The 22,244-nt window shown below is 41.1% G+C and overlaps 1 protein-coding gene across 1 annotated transcript; it reads right to left on the bottom strand.

Annotated features, from left to right (window-relative positions):
• Positions 1-4,252: 4,252 nt before the first annotated feature.
• Positions 4,253-21,242, bottom strand: frzb (frizzled related protein). The gene is made up of 8 exons (XM_023409047.2): positions 20,881-21,242; positions 12,778-13,026; positions 10,792-10,827; positions 10,589-10,648; positions 9,846-9,911; positions 7,383-7,587; positions 6,951-7,014; positions 4,253-6,761 (listed from the first exon to the last, which is right to left on the bottom strand). Exons 1-8 carry the CDS (start codon positions 21,083-21,085, stop codon positions 6,699-6,701), a joined length of 948 nt encoding a protein of 315 aa, XP_023264815.1. The 5' UTR covers positions 21,086-21,242; the 3' UTR covers positions 4,253-6,698.
• Positions 21,243-22,244: the final 1,002 nt, after the last annotated feature.

Genomic DNA, 22,244 nt, shown 5'->3' with positions numbered 1-22,244 from the left:
AAATTATAGTAGAGATGTAAAATAATCCTTCATAGCTCAGTGAGGACAGAGCAACAGTCTGAGTTGACTTGTGTGATAAACCATTTTCCTGCTTTCCTCCCAGTGCATGCTGGGATACATTCCAGTACTTCAAACTTTTTTTGTTTGAAGTTTGAAGTTTGATGTGATGAAAAAAAGTTTGTTACATTTCATCCAGAATTACAAAGTTTGAATGTAGAAGTCACATAAATGTAAAACTAATAAGATTTACCCTGAAATTACAGAGAAGAGCTTTAAATTGTTTGTATGGACTTTAACCTTTATATTAACAAGCTACATTTTTAATGTACTGTAAATACTGTATAAATAATACAGTAATTTTTTCTTTACAAAAATGGGAAATAAATGTAATTCATTATTATTGGCATAATGCTTAAAATAGAAGTTTGGCTGTTAATTCACAGATCATTTCTGTCATTTTACAGACTTTTGTTCACAATTTGAAAAAAGAGAAAATTACTGTTAGAAAACGTAATTATTTTCCGTATAATCAGGATTTTTTTTACAGTGTATTTATCATGTTTCCACTTATTCAAAGCTCCATATTTTCTTCTTCTTCTGTGTTTTATTTGAAGTGTTGATCCATAAGAAGATATATTTGTGGTTTTAAGAACCAAAAACCATCTCAGTGTAGTTTTACATCTCCTCCCTCAGGCTTCTCTCTGGAGCTCTAGTAACAACAGGAGAGAGGAGGCTCTGAGCCTCTCTTCTGATTGGCTGTCTGTTTTCTGAGTGTTCCAATAAAAATAAAGCAGATTTCAGGTAAAAACAGCAAATCCTGTAAAGGTTTGGATGGTGGGTCCAGGTGGGCGGGGCTTGGTGACTGCTTTGTTGTGACATCACAAAGTTCCAGAAGTCCTGACGGCTGGTTTTAAGGCTCAGTTTCTGAATACAGGCTGTGTGCATTTCTCTGTGGACTGAGGCTTTGGTACTTTCACAGTATTAATATAGAAGCTAGAGCTGATCTATAATCACACTACACATGGACACAGACCTTTACACTGGATGGGACCTTTAATTCCTTGATTCCCTCTTACTCATCACACAGCTTTAGTATTTTAGGTTGGTTTCTTGTGGTGGGCCGGTCTGGGCCAAAATGCCAGGGCTGATTTTTTTTGTTCCAGTCCAGCCCTGCTTCAGTTTGAACTCCCTGTAGCTCAAATATGTGACTTTGTTTTTTGTTTTGAGGATAAAAGTCATCAGACAAATGTAGTCGAGTAAGAAGTAGAAACTCTCACAGATTGGAAATACTCAGGTAAAAGACCACCACCTAAAAATGTATTCTGCTACTGTAATTAACTAAATGACCTTAGGTACTTTCCACCTCTGAGTATTATTGAAGCAGGAGATTTCTCTGTATACCTCTCCCTCCTTCTCGCCCTCAGTCTGTTTTGTGGGCAGTTGGAGGTCAGCATTGACGCAGCACTGCTCCATAAACCACTGGAACCACTTACTGTGTGTGCGTTCTATTGTTTCATGATGTGAAATGGAGCAGCAAGTTGGGCAAACACTCGCTGAGGTATTGTGGGAACCAACCTGGTAATCCTGTGTGTGTGTGTGTGTGTGTGTGTGTGTGTGTGTGTGTGTGTGTGTGTGTGTGTGTTTGAATGATGATGTCAGATAAAAATCACTTTCTCTCTTGGACTGTTGGAGATTTGGCCATGTGTGTCCGTGACGCTCTACACTGAATAACAGATGCAAGGTTTAACACATATGATCACAATGATTAATGCAGCAAAAAAAAAAAACAACTCAGAATCTGTCTATTTTTTTAGCCATTTCATTTCATCACTGAGTGACAGCAGCAGCAGAGATGAATAAATAACAGTTTTCTAATCTGATACATGTATATCTGTGACGAACTCAGAACTTTACGGAAAAACACCAGTGAATATTAGACCAAACGGGCTGAATCACCAGAGACTTTGGACCAGAGCAGAGCCAGTAATTATTGGAGTATTTGAGGCTAAAACAGCAGAGAATATACTGTATAAAGACATGTCTAAGACACACACAGTGAATGTTTGACGATACATATGCTAAACACCAGCAAATATTAAACCAAACCAAAACTAAACACCAGATAATAGAGGACTGAACCAGGGCTAAACACCAGCAAATATTAAACCAAACCAAAACTAAACACCAGATAATAGAGGACTGAACCAGGGCTAAACACTAGATAATAGTGGACTGAACCAGGGCTAAACACCAGATAATAGAGGACTGAACCAGGACTAAACACTAGATAATAGTGGACTGAACCAGGGCTAAACACTAGATAATAGTGGACTGAACCAGGGCTAAACACCAGATAATATTAAACCAAACCAGGACTAAACACTACATAATAGTGGACTAAACCAGGGCTAAACACTAGATAATAGTGGACTAAACCAGGGCTAAACACTAGATAATAGTGGAAAACAGTACTCGCCAGCAAATTTTGAACCAAAGCAGGGCATCGAACCACAGCTAATCCAAAACAGAAGTTTGGCCCAGACCTGGTGAATATAGATCCAAACCAGGGCTTAAACACCAGAGTGTAGTTGACCAAACCGGGAATATAACACTAGTGAATACTGGTGAACACAGAGTAGACTGCAGTTGGATGACTGTGCTTCTCTGCTGCTTCTTTACTAATTTCTTGTTAACGTGTTCGCCTTGAGACCTCGATGAGTTCATGTAGCACTTAGAGACTTGTGGCAGTTTGTGTTTGTCCACTTTCCGCCCTCTAGCGTTGAAAACTCACTTAATGCAGCTTCAACTGCTCGACGAGGTCAGTCCGGATGAAAATAGACTTGTTTGCTGTGTCAGCACTCAGGAACATGAATAGAGCCACTCAGGCTCAAGAAACAAACTACACCTTATACCAACACCAGGTGTGTTTTCAGTCAGGCAGTCAGCTGAAGTCAGGGTGCAGGAGAGGAGAGAGGAGGAGAGCGGAGGAGGATCAGGAGGCGTAATAGCAGTAAATCCATGAAAACATTTTCTCTTCTCTCTCATGGAAACTGCAGCTGAGAAAACACTGCTGGAAATTAGTAGCCAGGAACTACTGGAAGCACGCCTACACACACACACGCACACACACACACACACACTGAACATACGAACACACACATACTTAGCACACACACACACACCCTACACGCTGGCTGTGTTTCATGCTGCTGCTCAGTTTTGTTAAACAAACTTTACTCCCATCAGTGGTAAATCGCTGAAGGTCTGAAGGTTCAACTCTTTACGTTGGTCTGGTTCTGACTATATTTAGATTTATTTTTTACATCAATCAGGGTATAAACATTTTCACAGGTTATTTCTGAGTCTTATAGAAGAGTTTCAGAGCAGTTAAAGTGTAAAGATCGTCACACACCTCCATCATTTTCAAGTTTTGCACCAAGTTTTCACACTCAGTGTTTCCTAAGTGGAGATTTATTTAATCACTAAAATGAAACAGGGTACACCACACAAACTATTGTTGTTACCAGCCATGGCAGTGTTGCTGGTGTTGTTTTCACCTTGTGTGTCATCATGGTCAAATGTGGTTCTGGACTGAGCGATAGTATTAGTAGTCTCATTTAGACACGTTAGCAACCGGCCTTTTTTACCAGATGTAAAAGCTTAAAGAAATCAGGACCGGAGTATTTACTGACATCTTTTATGTCGTAGAATAAAAGGTGAAAATGTATTGAGCTTGTGTTAACCACAGACTTATTTCAGTCATCGAACCACACTCAAACTAGAATCACCTCCTCGTGGTCGTATCCCTCCGCCACTCAGACTAGTTCCAGGTTACTTCCCTGTTTATCCAGAGTCAGAGAAAATATGAACCATTAGTGTGAAATTTTGTCATAATTGCTGCGTGAAGTCTTGAGTAATGGCTAAAAAGTGTTTTGTGAGGTCACACTGACCTTGACCTTTGACCTTTAACCACCAAAATCTAATCAGTTCGTCCTTGAGTCCCGGTGGACATTTGTGCCAAACCTGAAGGGATTCGTTTGAGGAGTTCTTGAAATATTAAGGCCAAAATGGCAGTTTTCCGGAGGTCACTGTGACATTGACCTTTGACCCCTTTGCCACCAAAGTCTAATCAGTTCATCCTTCAGTCCTAGTGAATGTTGGCGCCACATTTGAAGAAGTTCTGTCGAGGTGTTACTGAGATATCGTGTCCACGACACTGTGATGGACGGAGGAATAAAAACATCAAACCACGTTTTCTAAAATTCATGTTTAATGGTTCAAACTGCTGTGAAGTCCAGAGTTCACAATATCAGAGTGTTAGTATAGTTTACTGGTAAAAGTAGTGTAGTATTGAGTGTTAGTGTGTTTACATGAACAGAGATACGGTGCGATAATGAGAGTACTGTTAATCAGAGGCTGTGTTCAGACAGCAGGGACTCAGTCTGCAGCTCGTCCGAGGAGGAAGGACCTTAAGTCTTTGTTGACGTGTCACATGTAGGTAAACCACAGGTGTAAACAATAAAGCAAATGATGCCTGGATTCAATTTAGCTGCTTCAGTCTCAGGGTCCCGGTACTGTGCACGCTCAGTGACACAATGACGACACGTCAGCTGTGAAAAAGGCCTTTAAATAACTTTCCTGTCTGCAATATGAATGTTGATCCTGACGGCAGAGTTTAATGGACGGTTCCCGGAGCGTTCGTGAGGCTGAAGACCAGCTGGCTGCCATGTGATGTGATGACTCAGGTTCACAGGGACGCCAGAGCGTCTCAGAAACCAGCTGGTCTTCACCTTCACCAACAAAACACAGAACCAGACTTCCCCTCGTGTTCAGGTACAGTCACATTCGTCCTCCGCTCATCAAGACATACTGATCAGAGTGACGCTACAGTTTGTGGTCTAGTGTCGTGGTGATGACGGTGGAGTAAATAACTTAATCATGTCCTATTTCTGCTGTCGGACTTGTCCAAATCTGCACAATCAAAGATGAACGAAGGTGACCTCTGACCTCTGTGATCACGCCCAGAGGTGGAAACACAGGCCTGAAGTCGCCTGTGTTGCAGGTTTCAACAGAAGCGAATGGGAAACAGAGCGAATGTTCATAAATACAGGAACAGGAAATAGGAAATACATCACATCAATCAACAAGTAGCGGGTTTTAAATTCCACTTCCCTGCGGATCATCTGTACGTCACATGACAGTCAAAGTCAAAAAGTAAAAAAAAAAAAAAAGATTAACGCTGATTATTTCCTTTATCAATTAACCTGATCGATAGTTATTGATTAATCACTGAACTGTCACAGACGTGTCTGAACACTTTTCTGAAGCCAAAGGTGATATTCATCAGATCGTTTGTTTTCTTCAACCGAAATGTAAAGAAACGATCAATCGATTAACAAAAACAGTTGACAATTATTTTACTCTCGATTCTCTAATCAATTAATGGTTGCAGCTCTAAAAGTGATCAGTTCACATAATACAGTAATCTGGAGTCTGGAGTGTGTCATTTTAAGTTATGCATAAAAAAAAAAACTAAATTTAAATTATAGTTATAAAAATATTAAAAGGCCTTAAAATGTCAATTTTTGTTATTGATCATATTCCACCTCTTTTAACATGAATCAAAGCAATAACTGATCATGGTCAAACACTGATCATTATTCCAGGGTCACACTCCAAACTCCTCTCGTTCACATTTACCTAAACAAGAAATAAAGACAAACAGTTTGTTGTTTCCTGTTGTCGTCACCTATTGAGACCAGATGAGCTGCTGCTGTTTTTCTGTGGTAGTTTTATTTATTTATTATTTTATTTTAATGTGATTTGTGGCTGTTTGTGATCATTTTATGAGTCTTCGTGGTAGTTTTGTGTATCTTGGTAGTCATTTCTTTATGGTTTGTAGTCGGTTTGTGAGTCTATGTGGCTGTTTGGTGCCTTTTTGTGGTCATTTAATGCGTCTTTGCATTAATTTTGTGTCTCTTTAATGTACTTTTGAGTCTCTTTGTAGTAGTATTGTAGTATGTATAGTATTTTTTGTGTCTCTTTATCGTCTTTATGTGTCTCTTTGTAGCTCTATGATTGAGAAATGTTAACAGTCTCTTCAAACAGACGCTCTGGCCCGTCCAGTAATCCAGTGAACTCTCTGCTGCTGCCTGAACACAGCGTGAATAATCTTCTTTCCTTCCTTTCTGCAGAGTTCAGTAAAGTTCCGGTCGTGGCTACAGACCGATCATAGTCCAAATGTCGAAGTCCAAATGGCTTTCTCATCATTTAAATGTCCTCCATCCCATCGCCATGGTGACATGGCCAACATCCAGGATTATTATTAAAGACTGTGACCATGGAGAGGAGCTGTGGAGAAATTTGTTCCAAAAAAGTGTCATGTACAGACTGTAGGGCTGTGCGTAGGTTTAGTACTACAGCTTACAAACATACGTCTTTATTGAGTGCTTTAGGTGTACACACACACGCACACACACATTCACAAACACACACACACACACACTGACAAACACACACTCTAAACGCACACTAAATAATGTTTGTGCAAAGAAAATAAATGACAAAAATCAGACTCCAGCAGTCTGACAGATGAAGAGATGAACTACATTCAGCTACAACAGCCTGTGATAGTGCAATATCTACACACACACACACACACACACACACACACACACACACACACACACAGTCAGATCTCAGTGGCCAGTCCGGCTGCGCTGACTCCCTTGGGCTTTCCCCTGCAGGATCTTATCCCATCTCTGGACAGAAAGACAGACAGGAAGTGAAACTGAAGTCAGTTGAAGGACGCCACGTTACCATGCATGTAACAAAAGTTCAGTACAAATCAGTATTGACTTAAAAAAAGCCTCCACCTGTACAACTGCTAATGTGTGTACATAGAAAATAAATGTGTAGTCTGTTTGTGTGCAGCTGGATGTGAATCACACCTTGACCTTCCTGCCCATTTTGTCCTTCCACCTCTGAGCAATGGAGCCGTCAATCAGAAGCAACCTACAACCACAAAACCAGAGTGAGCAGCGTTTTATAAAGGAGACATTTTATAAGATTAGTCTTATTTAGCTTCAAGGAAAATGAGCAGCTGTGCTACACAACAAGGAACATATATTATTATGGAGGCACAGAAATTAATCACAGTAGCACATTACAGAGTGAGGAGAAAAAGAAAACCTTCAGGGTTTTTATAAGTTGTACAAAGAAGAGACAAACAGCCGAATCAGAAGCTGATGTTTGAGATAAACATTTACAAGTCAGACAACGCACTGAAGCTAATTTGAAAACCACCAATTGAACAGATGCTTTGCCCCGAAGAGCCTGAATCTAACTGGAGTTTAAAGGTCTTATCAACTAGCTGCTCGTACCGGGACGTCTCCTCGTTCTCGTAGCCCATGATGAGGTACTCATCCCCCGGAGTCAGAGGAGGACACAGGCAGGAGGACGAGTAGTAGAGCGTCTGCGTCTCCTTGGGAATGTTGACGAGGGAAGACTTGAGCACCTCCTTCACGTCCACCACCGCCGTGGGCTCCAGGCCGCGATTCCTCACCTCCCGCACCCTCGCCCTGATCACTGAAGGAGAGAGTCGTCGGCGTACAGGGACACATCGGATAAGGGGGTTGAAAAGAATAAAAGCTTAAATCATTATTTGACTTTCCCTGGGCTTAGATAGTGTCCTCTGAATCGCTGCCTGCATCCCAGATTTTTTAGCAATTCAGAGTGCTCACTAATGGTTGTTCCCCAGTTGGAAAAACAGTTGACGAATCAGAGGTTTGTCGGTGAGATTAAGTAGAGAGGGGGCGTCATCTTCCTTTGCCAAGGCCGCAAAAATGGCCAGAAGAATCCAAAAAGCATGGACACCAGCTGTTCTCCTATGACAACTGATCAGTTTTCTCCAGTTTCACTGCGAGCATATGGAGTTTCAGTGGGTGGGGCAAATAAATGAATCAATAATTAAGAACAAGACCGACTTCCCTCCGGTGTAGTTTTCATGCAGCCTGTTTAAAACCTGTGTTTGTCCATTGGACAGACTTGTAGTTTTGGTGCTGCCAAATTCCTTGATGACATTTTGTCCAGACAACTGGTTCTAAAGACAGACACTGTGTGAAGCCCCGGTCGCAACAGTATTTAAAAATGGCCGCCACAAAAGAAATATTACCAAAATCAGCACACATTTTTTGCACCCTCTTCAATTTTACAGTAAAAATGATGCAAATTTGTGTCACTGACCAACAGCAAACTGTCTTGACGGGGCTGACGTTTGCAGGAATGCAGAGTCAGAGAGTTCAAAATGGAGGACGCTATCGTAGCTGCTGTTATTAGCCACGATGCACCATCCACTTTCATTGAACCTGGAATGGTTTGCAGATTGTTTTAAATGTACTTTGTGAACTCATTGTCAAAATTCCCAGAGTAAAATACCAGCGGAGGGAAGTAAACATTTCGTGACGGAGAAAATACAAAGTAGCTCAGAGAGTTATTGAGCGCTAGCCCAGCTGGCTAGCATATTGACAGTTAGCTTGCAAGCTACAGCAGTTTACCAGCTAGCCCTGTGAATAGTAACTATGTCAACAAACTTGTTGAACCAAAGGTTTTTCGCAAAGACCTGCGGAGACATTTCCCTGTTCCTGCTGTGACGCTGCCTTGATGGAGAGAACATCCGAACAGAGCGGTGAAAACTTTCACAATTAAGACATATTTCATTGGACTTTTACTGTATTTTATATAACTGTCTAGGTGAACATTAATTGGGAGTTAACAAAACAAATAATATACATAATGCACCAGAAGAGAAGTACTCCAGCGCTAAGAAAGAGGTGGAGGCTGCAGAGTTGTGTGGTGCAGCAGGTCAGAGTCGTAGGTAATATCAGCAGCAGTGTTAAGAAGCGAGTTCCAGCAGGCAGATTATAAAGACCACCTTGTCGTGCACTCTGACATGCCACCATGCTTCACTAAACTACTCTGTTTTAATTATATCTGAATATTTTTAACGTGAGCTCTTGTTTTTAATGACGGCTGGAAAAAATCTAAAAATCTTCCCCGAATGGATTCTGTGGCCAAAGGCATTAGTGAGGCCCAGAAGTCCACATGGAAATCTCTGCTGGATTTGCCAAATCATGCCTGTGCGCTGCAATCATCTGGAAAAGCCTTTCTGGTCTTTTAGCTTTTGTGTGTCTAATTTAATCTAAGTAACCTAACAGCCTCTGCACCGAAATCTTTCCCACTACACGGAGAAAAACAGGCCAGAGAGAGAGAATCCGCTGAAGAGTTCAGTGATTCTGCAAAGACCTTTTAACAGAGTCCTTGAGCTGTACAGTTAAGGCTTGAAACAGGGCGAGTAAAAAGTATTCAGACTTGCTGAGTAGTTATGATGTGGATTTCTCACATGTAGCGCTCAGTGTGTGTTTGGCTGTCGGACGTGATGCCGAGTCCAGATTCCCACTTAAAACTTTAAACATCTAGTTTGGAAATGTACTGAAAAATAAACACAGACTTACAACTTTTATGATGCAAATTGCAGCCCTTCTTCTCAGAATCATATGTATGTGCTTATCTTATATATTATAACAGCACTGAATGCAATCTAAAACATGAAAGCAACCTGACGCTGCTGAGAGCTGCAGAGTTACTGTTGAGTCTAAGTGTGATCAACAGGAATGGAAACACTTCACCATGACAGGGAAGGATTTGGTTGCTTAGATCCGACAATATTATTATATTATCTCACATACAGATAACTTATATATTAATGATAAGGTACTACTATAGATAATTATGTCAGAATAAAACACAAATTTCATAAAAATCGGACACAGTCCAAGACGACTCACCGTAGTTGTAGTTGTTCCTCTCGTAGGTTTTCAAAACCATTCGGACCGGCTTACATTTACAGCGATCTGCACACACACACACACACACACACACACACACACACACACATTGTGTTCAGGCCCCACCTCCATAAAAGTCCACATTTCTGGACTGAATTTGTCATGCTGTCTTCACCTCATATGTCCCTTGTGACGAAAGGAAAGAGTTGGAAAGTCTCCTACAACGATGACGATCGCCTCAGCTCAGGATGGCTGAGTGCGTGTCGCAGTGTATCCACAAATCTACTGTTTTTAATAACCTTTATCAAATGGCTTACATCTGAAAAGGCCATGTTGTTTTATCGCTGTCAAATTTGCAAAATGACGATGATTCTGAAGTTCTGCTGTTTATTATGTGGAGAATAGTTAACGAGTGATTGAGGGAGTGATTTTGGATTGGATTGATTATCCCCGGTATCCCAGAATGCATTGCACGCTGGCTCATGTACCTTACAGTTGTACCGACAGTTATTACCTGATGTGACGCATCCAGAGTTTGTTTGGTTTTCAGGCACTTTTGTAATAATTCAGTTTTTTGGCAGTAATCAGTCGGATGTGTCTGAGCTTCCCAGGTGTAATAATGACCTGGATGTTGAGGTGAACGTTATTTACAAGTCAGAAGCTTTTAATTATGAGATCTTTCGGTATGAAATGAATGTTGGGATAAACCGTCGGAGGCACAGACAGGTAGAAGGACAGGTTACCTCCGTTGGGTCCTCTGCAGTGGAAGTTGTTGGAATCCATTGGGAAGTCTGGACTGGATTCTGTCAGAGGGTGAAACACAGTGTTTAGCATGCTGGTGAGAAATACATGGTTCACCAAAATCCACCTAATATCTCATCAACCAGCGGACACGTCAGGCTGTAGCTTCTGGGGAAAGAAAGAGAAAGTCAAAGGTCAGACTCACCTGGATTACACCTGGCTGGGTCCTGGTAGTACGGATCTACAGAGACACACAGAGAGAGAGAGACGCCGGTCAGTGTCAGAACACAGGGAAAACTTAACATGTTCTTTCTTCAGTTCATACAGGTATTTCTGGTCGTGGAAGACACAAAGAAAAAACTGGAACTTCAACAAGGAGCCGGTCCAGAGCCTGGTCCTGGTGATGGGTCGGCTGTGTGGAGGTGAGGAAGTTATTATCATATCTGTTAATATTCATGAGAACAACTGAGGTCAAACACCACGAGCGTCATCTCCCACTGACAGCTGACTTTTCATCCCAGCTTCCAGTGGCCGCTCAGAACGATATTATGACTTTTGAGTTCCATCAAAAGCACTAGATCTGATTGAAACGAGGGTTTGACTGTGAGACATGTCTGACGATGACAAACCAACCAATCAGAATACGAGATGAAATGACGCAGAATACATCGGCCAATTCTTTAATTGCTGTTTTTTACTCACATTTTTCTGTAGCTACCTCCTCCTCCTCCTCCTCCTCCTCTCTTGTAGTTTTTCAATGTCTAGAAGTGGCCAAAACTTCTTTATTACCTCCATCACAGAGGTTCTGTTTTCACTCATGAGTGAATTGGTTTGTTTGTGTGTTTGGCAGCAGGATTATACTAAAAAGTAGTTAACTGATTTGCACCGAGCTTGGAGGAGGGCTGGGGCCTGGGACACGGAAGAACTCGTTAAATTTTGGGGCAGATCTGAATGATTTTTGTTTCTCTGGACTCTGGTGTGTTTTGTTTGACATTGTCTTTGGCTGAAGTCTTTGCTCTCCGAGAGTCCGTCCAGTTGTTTTGCTGCATTTTCAAAGCATTAGAGGATGACCTCAGCTGATGATGTGTCTCTGCTGTCATATGTTTTGTTTTTCTATTTACACTGTAGACCCATGTTTCACCAGGAATTCACTGCAGAGTGTGACATCCCTCAAACTGATATCAGTCATTTTTTATTAGTTTTGATTAGATTTTATTAGATCCGTCCTGCACAGTGTGACATGCAGTAAACTTAGGGAGCAACAAACGGAGACAAACTGTGGCTGCTTCAGATTTCTGTTCCAACAGGAGACAAACTTCTTAAAGCAACATTCAGACAGGAGTCCTGCTGAAAATCACTGGAACGACTTAAACGATCCACCCTGACTGAACCTCAGCAAATCAACAACTCACACCGAGGGAAAATCCCAAAGCCCTGCTGAGCCGAGCCGAGCCAGGGCGGCTAGGAGATACGTGGGTGTACCGTTATGGAAGTCGAGGGGATTGAGATTTTTTCAGGACTCGCTGGTCCATGGCCTGTTTAAAGAAGCAGAGGACAGTGAGGGTTTTATTGAGTGTAAAACGAGTGGGCCGCCTGTATCAAAGAGCTCTTTGAGAAAGTCAGTGGGAGTGAAGTCGGAGGGGAAATGACTCACGCTATCTGTTCGAGAGCGAGCAGAAACAAACTGCTGAGAGTAGAAACATGATAGAAAACACTGATAAGGTTCAGCTAAGCAGGGACAAACTGCTTCCTGATGGTCTTTATTCAGAAGTCACCTCCGTGTTACGACTGTTGAGACTTTGTACCATTAAAGAAGTCGCTGATATTAAAAGACTGATAATAACTGAGAGGTTCTGTGTTGTCAACTTTCCATAACTTGAGATTTCTGTCCTTATTTCATTTCAAGAACATTGTATTTTTACTTTGGGAGTTTTGTGTAGATTGTTCTCATCGCTGTCTAAAACAGTAAAAATACTGTTACAGATATCACAATCCTAATATATCAAATAATTATATACAAGAAAACAGATATTGTACAAAGCAGTCAACATGTTTTTGTCAAATCTCATGCAATTTTCTCTAAAGTCTTTAATCTTGCAGGAAACCAACCAATCACCAGCTGCCTCGGTACAAACACAGCACTCTTACATGCAGTGTAATGATGATAACATCAATGATAAAACAGTGATACCTGGTCCCTCTGCCTTGACGATGGCCTCAGGCGAGATGCAGACGCCGCGGTCGTACAGCGGCAGCTCGCTGCAGGCCAGGCTGTCGGGCCAGCTGTGGTTGTAGCGCTTCATCACCGGCTCGCAGCCGTACTTCGCCCGCTCGCACACCGCCTTGCAGGGTTTGATGGGCTCGTGCTGGAAGTCGATGGTGCAGATGGGGGCGTACATGGCACACAGGAAGAAGAGCAAATCCGGACTGCAGCCAGTACCTGAGCACAGACAGGTGTGTGTGTTTCTGTTATTACCTTTGGTACAGTTTGAGTCGGGTCACCTGAAGTGGCTTAGTTCAACTGAACTTTTCGTGCAAGGAAAATAAACTATAATGGATACCTCAGCTACAGTATTGTGCATGTTTTTCCTTTTAAAACCACTTTTGGACAAATCTTGGGAAACACTGTCTGTGTTTCAGACATCTGGGCGGATGTTTCCCATGGCAGCGGTTGAATAACATTTGAGATTTGGCATTGGTAGAATGTCAACTACCATGATGCACCACTAACTGGAGCATGTCATAAGAGTTGTAAAAAGGAAGAAGCTATTTTGGACAGAAAAAAATCCCCATTAATCTTCCTCATAGACAGTGTAACATGACAGTTGGAGCTCGTCTGCGGTTTGGATGGACATAAAACTTTCCCAGTTAAATTGTCAGCACAAGAGATGAGCAACTGTGTTAGAAAATATCTGGTTCTTTCATAAAAAGCTAAAAAGGTACATCAGCAACATGTTTTTAAATGCCAAAAATTCTCTGGTTCCAGCTTCACCAGTGTGAATATTTGCTGTCAGATGTATTGATAATGAAAATAACTGTTAGTTGCAGCCTTGCAGAATAATTCGACCTGAGGTTTTTGTTGTGAATTCAATAACTTGACACAAAAAAAAGTCAAAACAATTTGTTAATTTTGACGCAGAGTATTTCTATTTTTACTCAAGCAAAAGACCTGAGTTCTTTTTCCAACACTGCTTCTCTTACATCAGTGCAGAGACGGTGCGTTCAGAGTCCTCCCTCGCACAGCACTGCACCAGAAAGAGTTCAACACCGGGTATAGAGGACGGATCAGCGTTTTTATTGCAGGGGATGACTGAGGTTTGGCTGCACAGCTTCACAGTGAAGTCACAGAAATATTATGAACTTGTGACCTGAAACTGCCTCCTGTTTTTTTGGCCTGCAGATCTTTCATTAGGACATTTTTCTGGTTAAAGCCTTATTGCCTCTCCACTTTCTCCCTCCGCTCCTCCGACCTCAGCTGAGCTCTTTGAGTGCAGCCAGTACCTAAAAGTACAGAGTACACATCATGAAATATCATGGCAGCTAATCAGGTTATCCACCTACCTTTAAATTTGATTCTGCTTTACAGTTAAAGATTTTTTTTAAATGGGTTTTTAACCACAAATCTCAGTCCAACTCCAAATGGCACAAAACACTGAAGACTAACATCCAGAAAAGAAGTCCTGACCTAGCTAACCAGCTAACGTTGCATTTCAAAGGTGAATATAGTAGCTCAAATTTAAATATCTTCATAAATTCAAAAATCAAAAAAGACTAGAATGTAAAGTATGCTAGTTTTAAAGCACATGATTCAGCCGGGTGTATGCTGTTAGCTAGTGAGCTAGCAGTTAGCTGAAATGTGAAGCTACAAGGCATTTAAAATCAAACAACTACTAAAACAAAAATAGTTAAAACTACGACATTGGAAATTCTGAACTCACTAGCAAGTTGTGAGTCCGCAGCCACACTGCTAAGCTAATTGCTAATGTCATCATGTTAGCATGTTTACACTGACAACGCTAATATGCTGATGTTTAGCAGGTAAGGCATGATCACCAACTTAGTTTAGAGTTTTTCATTGTTTATTAGGATCCGCGTTAGCTAGCTCTCCCTGTGCTACGTGTGTTAGCATGCCCACATTTTCTAATTAGCACGGAACACAAAGTCATTAGGTCTGTAAGTATTTTGTCACGAATCAGTTAAAATGTTGATTAAAAGTTTGCGCAAGATGAAAAGTCAGAGAATCACGAAAGTTATTACGGTTCATCCTCTGGGGAAGATGAATGTCTGAACCACATTTGATGAGACAGCACAAATATCAACCTCATGTTAGCACTAGATGAACAGTCAAAGTCAGCAAGATTCATCATGTGGGGAACATGAATGTCTGACATATTTAGATGTTAGAGTCTGGACCAAAATGGCGGACTAACCGACCTGCTATCCCTAAAGCGGTGCTCCTAGTGTGGCTAAAAAAAATTAAGAGGCAAATTTTAAAACCAAAATAAATTAACCAAAATAATTTCTCACTTTTCAAGATAAATATATGACAAAAATCTTTTTTTTTATTCATTTCCATTTTTAAGGCCTCAGTATGTGTACGATGTGACGTCCATGTCTAAAGTTTGTTCTAAATCTCCACAACAGCTGCCATGATTGTCCAACTGTCCGTTTCAGAAAGTTACAAAACTTGTCGATTGTGGCTGAACCAACTGTGATGTCAGAGAGGTGCGGGTGAAGGGTTTCTCACACGTTGTTTGACCACCAGCCAAGCAATTTGGAAAATTTTTACTGTCAAACCGCAAACCAGCTGAATCAGCTGGTTATCCTCATTAAAAAGTAGCATTAATGCAGTGAATAATGACACTGTTGGAGCATGAAAACAGATGGACTTCTCAGACTAAAATCAGCTAAGAACTGTTGAATAAAAGGAACTGCGCAATATTTGCTTTCTACAGCGAGAGACATCACGATAAAGAAAGAAAAACTGTAGACAGTCTGTACACTGTATATTCAGTTCACAAATCGAGATAATGTATGTACAGAACGTGCAGGTTTTCAGAGCAGCATTATTAGCTAAACTTATCAAAAACACACAGAGGTTGTGATATTCGGTATCAGGAGGTATGCAGAGAAGAAACACTTCAGGCTTAGAGAGAAAACACAGAGCTGAACACCACGTTGTTCCAGTAACAGGGTTAGCCTACCAGTCACTAGGTCAAATATAGAAACATAACTGGAATCGTTTTACTTAACCTTTCGCATATAATCCACAAACTAAATTCCATTCACAGGTCGGGTGGAGGCAGAAATCTCAGACATGTAATTTTCAAAATACTGACAATTAAACCAAAACTATCTGCATGGTCAGATACCAGCAGAGGGAGGGGAGAAAATATGCTTTTTTATAATTTGGGTGAACTTTTAACATTGAGGCCAGTTTGTGTTTAATGATCAACTCCATCAATGCGAGTTTATTTTATTGCCTTCTGGACTCAAGTAAAACCATAAAATGAAGGTTTGGCAGGGGCGCAGCTGGACAGACTGGTCCTCCATCATAATGAACAGTCAGACAGTAAAACCACCTCAGCTCAACAGAACAGAACAGAGAGAACAAGAAAACACCCGCAACTGTAATATTTACTGAATTCCTCCCTCAACCTGTTAAACTCACGATTTACCCTCTGAGATTTGGCGGTCATGCTAACAGTGCTCTTTGGTCGGTCCACCACTTTAGTCCAGACTGAAATATCATAAACACTATTGGATGGATTGATATGATCGTTTTTACAGACATTCATGGTTCCCAGAGGATGAATCCTATTGGCTTTGGTTTACTCTTGACTTTTCCTTTAGCGCCACCAGCAGGTCAAAATGTACGTTTGCTGAATACTTTCGTTTGTGACCAGAAACATGCACAGTTAATGACATTCCCATCAGCCTCATCCGTGCTCGGATTTTGGTGCTAATTAGCAAAGGTTAGCATGCTAACACGCTAAATCATGATGGTGAATGTGATAAACATTATACCTACTAAACATCAGCATGTTAGCATGTTGCCTCAGCATGCTGCTGTTGGGATCTACAGCCTCACTTAGCTGCTGGCCCCACCGCAGACTCTTCAGAGTCTTGAGCTATAAACACACTGTAACCTCCCAAAATCCCAAAACCTTTCTTCCAGTTCCAAGTCGATGTTCTCAGTCGAGTCCTGTTCAGGATTTACAGCCAAATAAACCAAACTGAGGAAACAGTTCAGTGTCACGGTTGATTAAAGGAAATTTCTTTTTTTCTTTCCAGCTTTTGTCTTATTTGGTGAGTTTCATCCATCACTTCTATCAGCTCTGATCACATCCTCCTTTCCAACAGTTGTCCTGCCAGAACAACATCAGCTGTTTGAGGTCTGAAGGGAGACTTTAAATCACTGACTTGGAAGAGGAAACCTGCAGGAACACACCCAAGTTTGTCGCTTTGTAAAACTGTTGTGAGTCCAGAAGACCACACCTTGAATATTTAAAAATATAAGTCAGAAATAAAAGTGATGGAAAACTTTTAAATGATTCATCTGTCGGTATGAAGGTTGTGAAGAAGATCTACATCATGAATGATTCAGTTTCTTTTTGATCTTTTAATTTGAACAAGACCTGATGGAGGAGGACGAGGAGGAGGAGGAGGAGGAGGAGGAGGAAGAGGACCAGTCATGGCAAGAGATGATGAAGGTATGAAGAAATGTGACGCTGTTAGCTCTGCTCAGGGTTGAAGGTTTTCCTGTCGTTTTAAAAGTATTACTTCCAGTATTTTCCTGGTACACCGGAGATTTGTTGCTATAAATTAAGACTGATTTCAAAAATGGAAGATAACTAATTATAAAAACGCAGATTCAGTATTTATCCAAAATAAAATGTGGTTATTTTGACCTAGTGTTTGACACAGCAAGCTTAAGTTTCATCACAAGTTTAGGGCTGTAACTGACGCTTATTACCTCCACCAAAGTGGTTATTTTTTCACCCGCGTCTGTTTGTTTGTCAGAAGGATTATTCAAAAAGCACTGAGCTGATTTGCACTGAACGTGGTGGAGGGATGGGACATGGACCGGGGAAGAACCCATTACATTTTCTACTTTTAATTAGCGGTTAGCTTGATTGTTTTCCTGGTGACCTCTTCATCCAAACAGTCCAAAACTCAAATTCACATTAGAGCTGTAACAGTCGATCGACAGGAAATTAAACAATGTTATTTTAATAATTGACCCTTTTGGTCATTTTAAGGCAAAAATGCCAAATATTTGATGGTTTCAGCTTCTCAAATGTGAGATTTTTGGTACTTTTACTTGTCTTTAACAACACACTGGTCAAAAGGTGGTTTTCTCTGGTGGTTTTCATGGTACCAGTAAGGATAACCCAGTACTGCATTGATAATATAATTTCCCAAATTGGGTAGATTTGGTTTCCAATATTCTTCAGTATTCCAGCCACATTAAAGATCCAGGGACACCACAGTTATTTTTCCTGGGAAACTCCAACAGATTTTGGCAAGACTTCCTGGGAAATGCCAAGATCTCAATTTTTGGTATTCAAACCCAGTCATGTCATGAACCTTTACGGTCAGCCGGCTAGTTAATTAGGTAAATGAGATCATTAATATCTGTGGACAGAATTAGTCATTCTGGTCAGAGCTGGATTTCTTGTTTTGTCTGGACGAGGTTCATTAGTCTGTAGTTCCTCCGGTTACCTTTGAGTTTATGCTCAGAGACAGTTTCAACCAGGAGTTTGTATTTTCAGCTCTAATTTCATAAACGCCTGAGTGACCCAAAGGTTTGGGTTTCTCAAGCATCTGCACAGAACCATCTTGTCATTGGACCAGGGCTGCAGTCCAACCAGAAACCAATGGGCTGTAACTCTGACCAGCTCTTTGACGTACAGCTGCTTCGTCCCTGTCTGATGCTATAAGAGACATTTTTTTTCCTTTTTGAATAAACTTAATTGGAAAGATAGTTCCCACAGAAATGTTTCCATGATCACTGAGTCAACTGATGCTCAGTCAGAACAGTTCAGACCAGATCCAGCAGCTTAATTCAGAGGTATAGGTGTGTACATGCAGGTGGATGGTATATACCTGCCCATATACTTACCAAAACAAAGCTACAGATACCTTTCAGTGCATGTTACAGTCCTTCATGTACAGCAGTGGAAGCCAAACAGCCTGAGTACATTTTTTTTGCCAATTAAGTATTAAATAAGCTCCTGTAGCAAAAATAAAAGGTCCATTGAAGCTGCAGCGAACCCACCCACCAAAACACCAACACACCACTGGTTTGCTCCTGTAGAGCCGTGGCAGGTCGAGACTCAGGTCACCCAAGCCACAAAAAATAAAGTTTGAGATGTCTGTATCAAACCCTGGTGTTAAGTTTGTTTGGAAGATTTTAATTTTAAGAGTAACTCTTAACACCAAGTACAACAGCTGTGTTTTATTGTCTTCTCTGGTTTAACGTTGTCAGAATTGTGCGCACACATGAGCTAATGAGGCTGGTGTCAGAAGCACTGACTGACTGAAACCACACCTGACCACGCACAGCTGGGGTGATGGGTGTGGTGAGAGGTCCGGCAGATTTAAAGGTGCCCTGTGGAGGTTTCTTATAAACTGAGTCATGTTTACATTCAGTGGTTTTCACCAAATCTTAAAAACATGAACACATTTGCTCACTCATAAAACCTCTGCAGAGCCAAGTTCGAAATATTTAAAATCTTATAGTGTTTCCATCAATGTTTGGAGTCTCCTTCTTCTTCTTCTTCTTCTTCTTCTTCTCTGAATTTGTCGGTGCATTGTTTCTTTGCATGTTGATGGAATAGCATGAAAGCTGGTGGCGGGAATGTGAAGCCATCGTGTCAGGAGCGAGATAGAAATAAACCAGAGACCCACTCGTAAAAAAACTAAAAACACAGAGCAACTTTAAAGCGCGGTCACATCAGATCCCTCTTCAGTTAAACTGGCCCGAACAAGGATGAAGTCACAGTTCATATGTGGGTGATGAATAAATATTGGGCAAAAGTGATGGCTCATCACTAAAATACGAATGTCTCCATTTTCCAGACACAGTGCATCACTCTTTCTATTGGCCGACTGTGTCAACAGAAACACAGAGACAGAGAAGAAACACTTGAATTCATCAGGTTTCAATCCGAGTGGATGAAAGACAGAGGAAATATTTACAAGATCAAACCCACAGAGATCAGTTTCCCTCACAGAAGTGGAATCATTCTTTAAAATATGAAATAACAGCATCTTGTTCTGTCCTCGTTACTCTGGATAATCCACAGAGGATCACTGGAACTGTTGATTATTCAGAGTAACAGAAACACCACCTCTGAAAACACATGCTGCACCATTCACCTCCATTATATTTGGGTGGAGGCAGGAAAGACACCTCTAGAGGGATGTAAGATAATTAGTTTTTGCAATTAGGGCGAACTGAAGCTTTAATCTGTTCTGAGACATTTTCTCTCATATTATAACTGAACTTTATTTAAAGCTCTTTCGAGCTCACTTTCCTTTTATTTCTCTCACTTTCTTCCTCTTTAACTCTAAAAATAAAACATTAATTATGTTAGTTAATGATCACCTTCATCATGGATTCATCTGCTGATTATTTTGATGTGAAATCAGTTTCCCCAAAGCCCAAGATGAAGTTTGACAACTGCTAAATATTCAGTTTTTAATTATATGAAACAGTGAAAAGCAGCAAAGCCTCAAATATGAAGCAATTTATAAAATGTTTGGAAATTTTTTTTTAGAAAAAAGTTGCTGATTAATTTTCTATTGATTTATTCATTGCTCCAATTGAAGTCATTTATGTTATTAATGATGTTTCTGAAGCTGCCTCAGTGAGTCTTATAGGAGCCAATTAAAGCAGTTTAATTAAGTAATTAATTAGTAACCTTTACTTTGGAGTGTAGCCTAAATATCATTGCCATTATCAGTCAGCTGATGAGGCTTTAATTAGCTCATAGTGCAACTAATGATTAGTTTTATCATCTAATAATTTGCAGTTTTTCAATTAATTGTATCATTTACTTGATCTCATGTCCAAAAGTAGCAAAATATGCTCCTTGATATTTAATTTAATTTATACTATTTGACTTTAAATTGTAAAAGAACTTTAAAAAGTATAAACTATGAACTTCAGAAAAAATAACAACAAAATAAAGAGGAGAAATGAATCAGTTTGTGAGTTAATTAGCCTTTAGATCCATTTAAGGATTAATTAAGAGGTTAATTAGTGCACGGGCCGGGAGCCACTCACCCAGCAGCCCTTCAAACTGCTCGATGGCCAGCACCGCGTTGTCCTGCGTGCTGTGGTGGAGGTGGTTCGGCATCTTGGTCATGTTCCACGGCATGGACCGGCACAGCGGGATCCGCACCGGCTCGCAGGACGCCGCCCGGACCGCAGCCGGCCACAGCGCGCAGGACACGGCCAGCAGAGACACGGAGAGTCCCGGGGAGAGCATGTCTGTCGGTTCGGTTCGGTTCGGCTCGGATCGGTGCAGCTGAAGTCACGGTGAAGTCTCGGTCATTCACACTGAGTTAAATCCAGAGCAGGGACGTGATTTTCCTGCTGTTGCCGCCGCTGCTGTCCGGTCTGCAGGCAGCTCGAGGAAGCGGGAGGAGCCGCTTTCTTATTCAGACTTTCACCTCCTCCTCTTCCTCTATCCCTCCCCTCCTCTCCCTCCTCTCCTCACCTCTCCTCTTTGTTCCTCCCTCCTCTCCCCTCTCTTCTTTCCTCCTCCTGCTCTCCTCTTATCCTCCATACTAAAAGACAGATTCCTTTTAGATGAAAAGTCAACAGCGGTAAAGCCGCTAAAAGCCCGTAGATGTGCGCGTCAGTACATTTCATCAAGTCAGTTAAGTGAAAGTGCCAATACACCGATGTTACAAGTGAATGATCTGCATGCAGAAGTACAAGTATTATCATCAAAATGTAGTTAAAATATTACAGTAAATTGTCCCTGTGACTGATCCTGAGTCAGCAGCATTTCACTTGGAGCCGCGGATGGACTTTTCTCTAATCTTCACTTTATTGTGAAATATTGGACAGTTATTGAAATTAAACCATGTAAGAAGTTTAAAGGGGGAACGTCTGAATAACTCAACATGACAAGGATATTGATTTAATCTGAACTATCTTCTGTATTTTATCAGCATGTTATATGTTTTTGAGGTTTGGCCTCGTCTGTCACCTCTAATGAAACTTTAACCAATAATCCCAAAGTCCTGACCAGATTCAAACACAGACTGAAGTTACTGAGTTCCACTGAATCACTTTTTATACCATGATGGCCACTGCACTGCACATTAAAGCTGCATATTTTCTTCTTCTTCTGTGTTTTAATTGAAGTGTTGATCCATAAGAAGATATGTTTGTTTAAGTAACAAAAACCATCAGTGTAGTTTTACATCTCCTCTCTCAGGCTTCTCTCTGCAGCTCTAGTAACAACAGGTCGGTGAGCCAATCAGAAGAGAGGAGGCTCTGAGCCTCTCTTCTGATTGGCTGACTGTTTTCTGAGTGATCCAATAAAAATAAAGCAGATTTCAGGTAAAAACACTCAGAGAAACCAAATCCTGCAAGGTTTGGATGGTGGGTCCAGGTGGGCGGGGCTTGGTGACTGC

Source organism: Seriola lalandi, unplaced genomic scaffold, assembly GCF_002814215.2.
Source record: "Seriola lalandi dorsalis isolate HSWRI2012SDOR001 ecotype SW California unplaced genomic scaffold, Sedor1 jcf7180002054382, whole genome shotgun sequence".
Lineage (NCBI taxonomy): Eukaryota > Metazoa > Chordata > Actinopteri > Carangiformes > Carangidae > Seriola > Seriola lalandi.
This window is presented reverse-complemented; position numbering and strand designations above follow the sequence as displayed.

Excerpts from the sequence above, each read along its gene's own strand:
- frzb (XM_023409047.2), bottom strand. The coding sequence starts at position 21,085 with ATGCTCTCCCCGGGACTCTCCGTGTCTCTGCTGGCCGTGTCCTGCGCG. Across the intron at positions 13,027-20,880 it reads GCAGTTTGAAGGGCTGCTGG|GTACTGGCTGCAGTCCGGAT; the intron begins GTGAGTGGCTCC and ends GTCTGTGCTCAG. Across the intron at positions 6,762-6,950 it reads AAATGGGCAGGAAGGTCAAG|AGATGGGATAAGATCCTGCA; the intron begins GTGTGATTCACA and ends CTTTCTGTCCAG.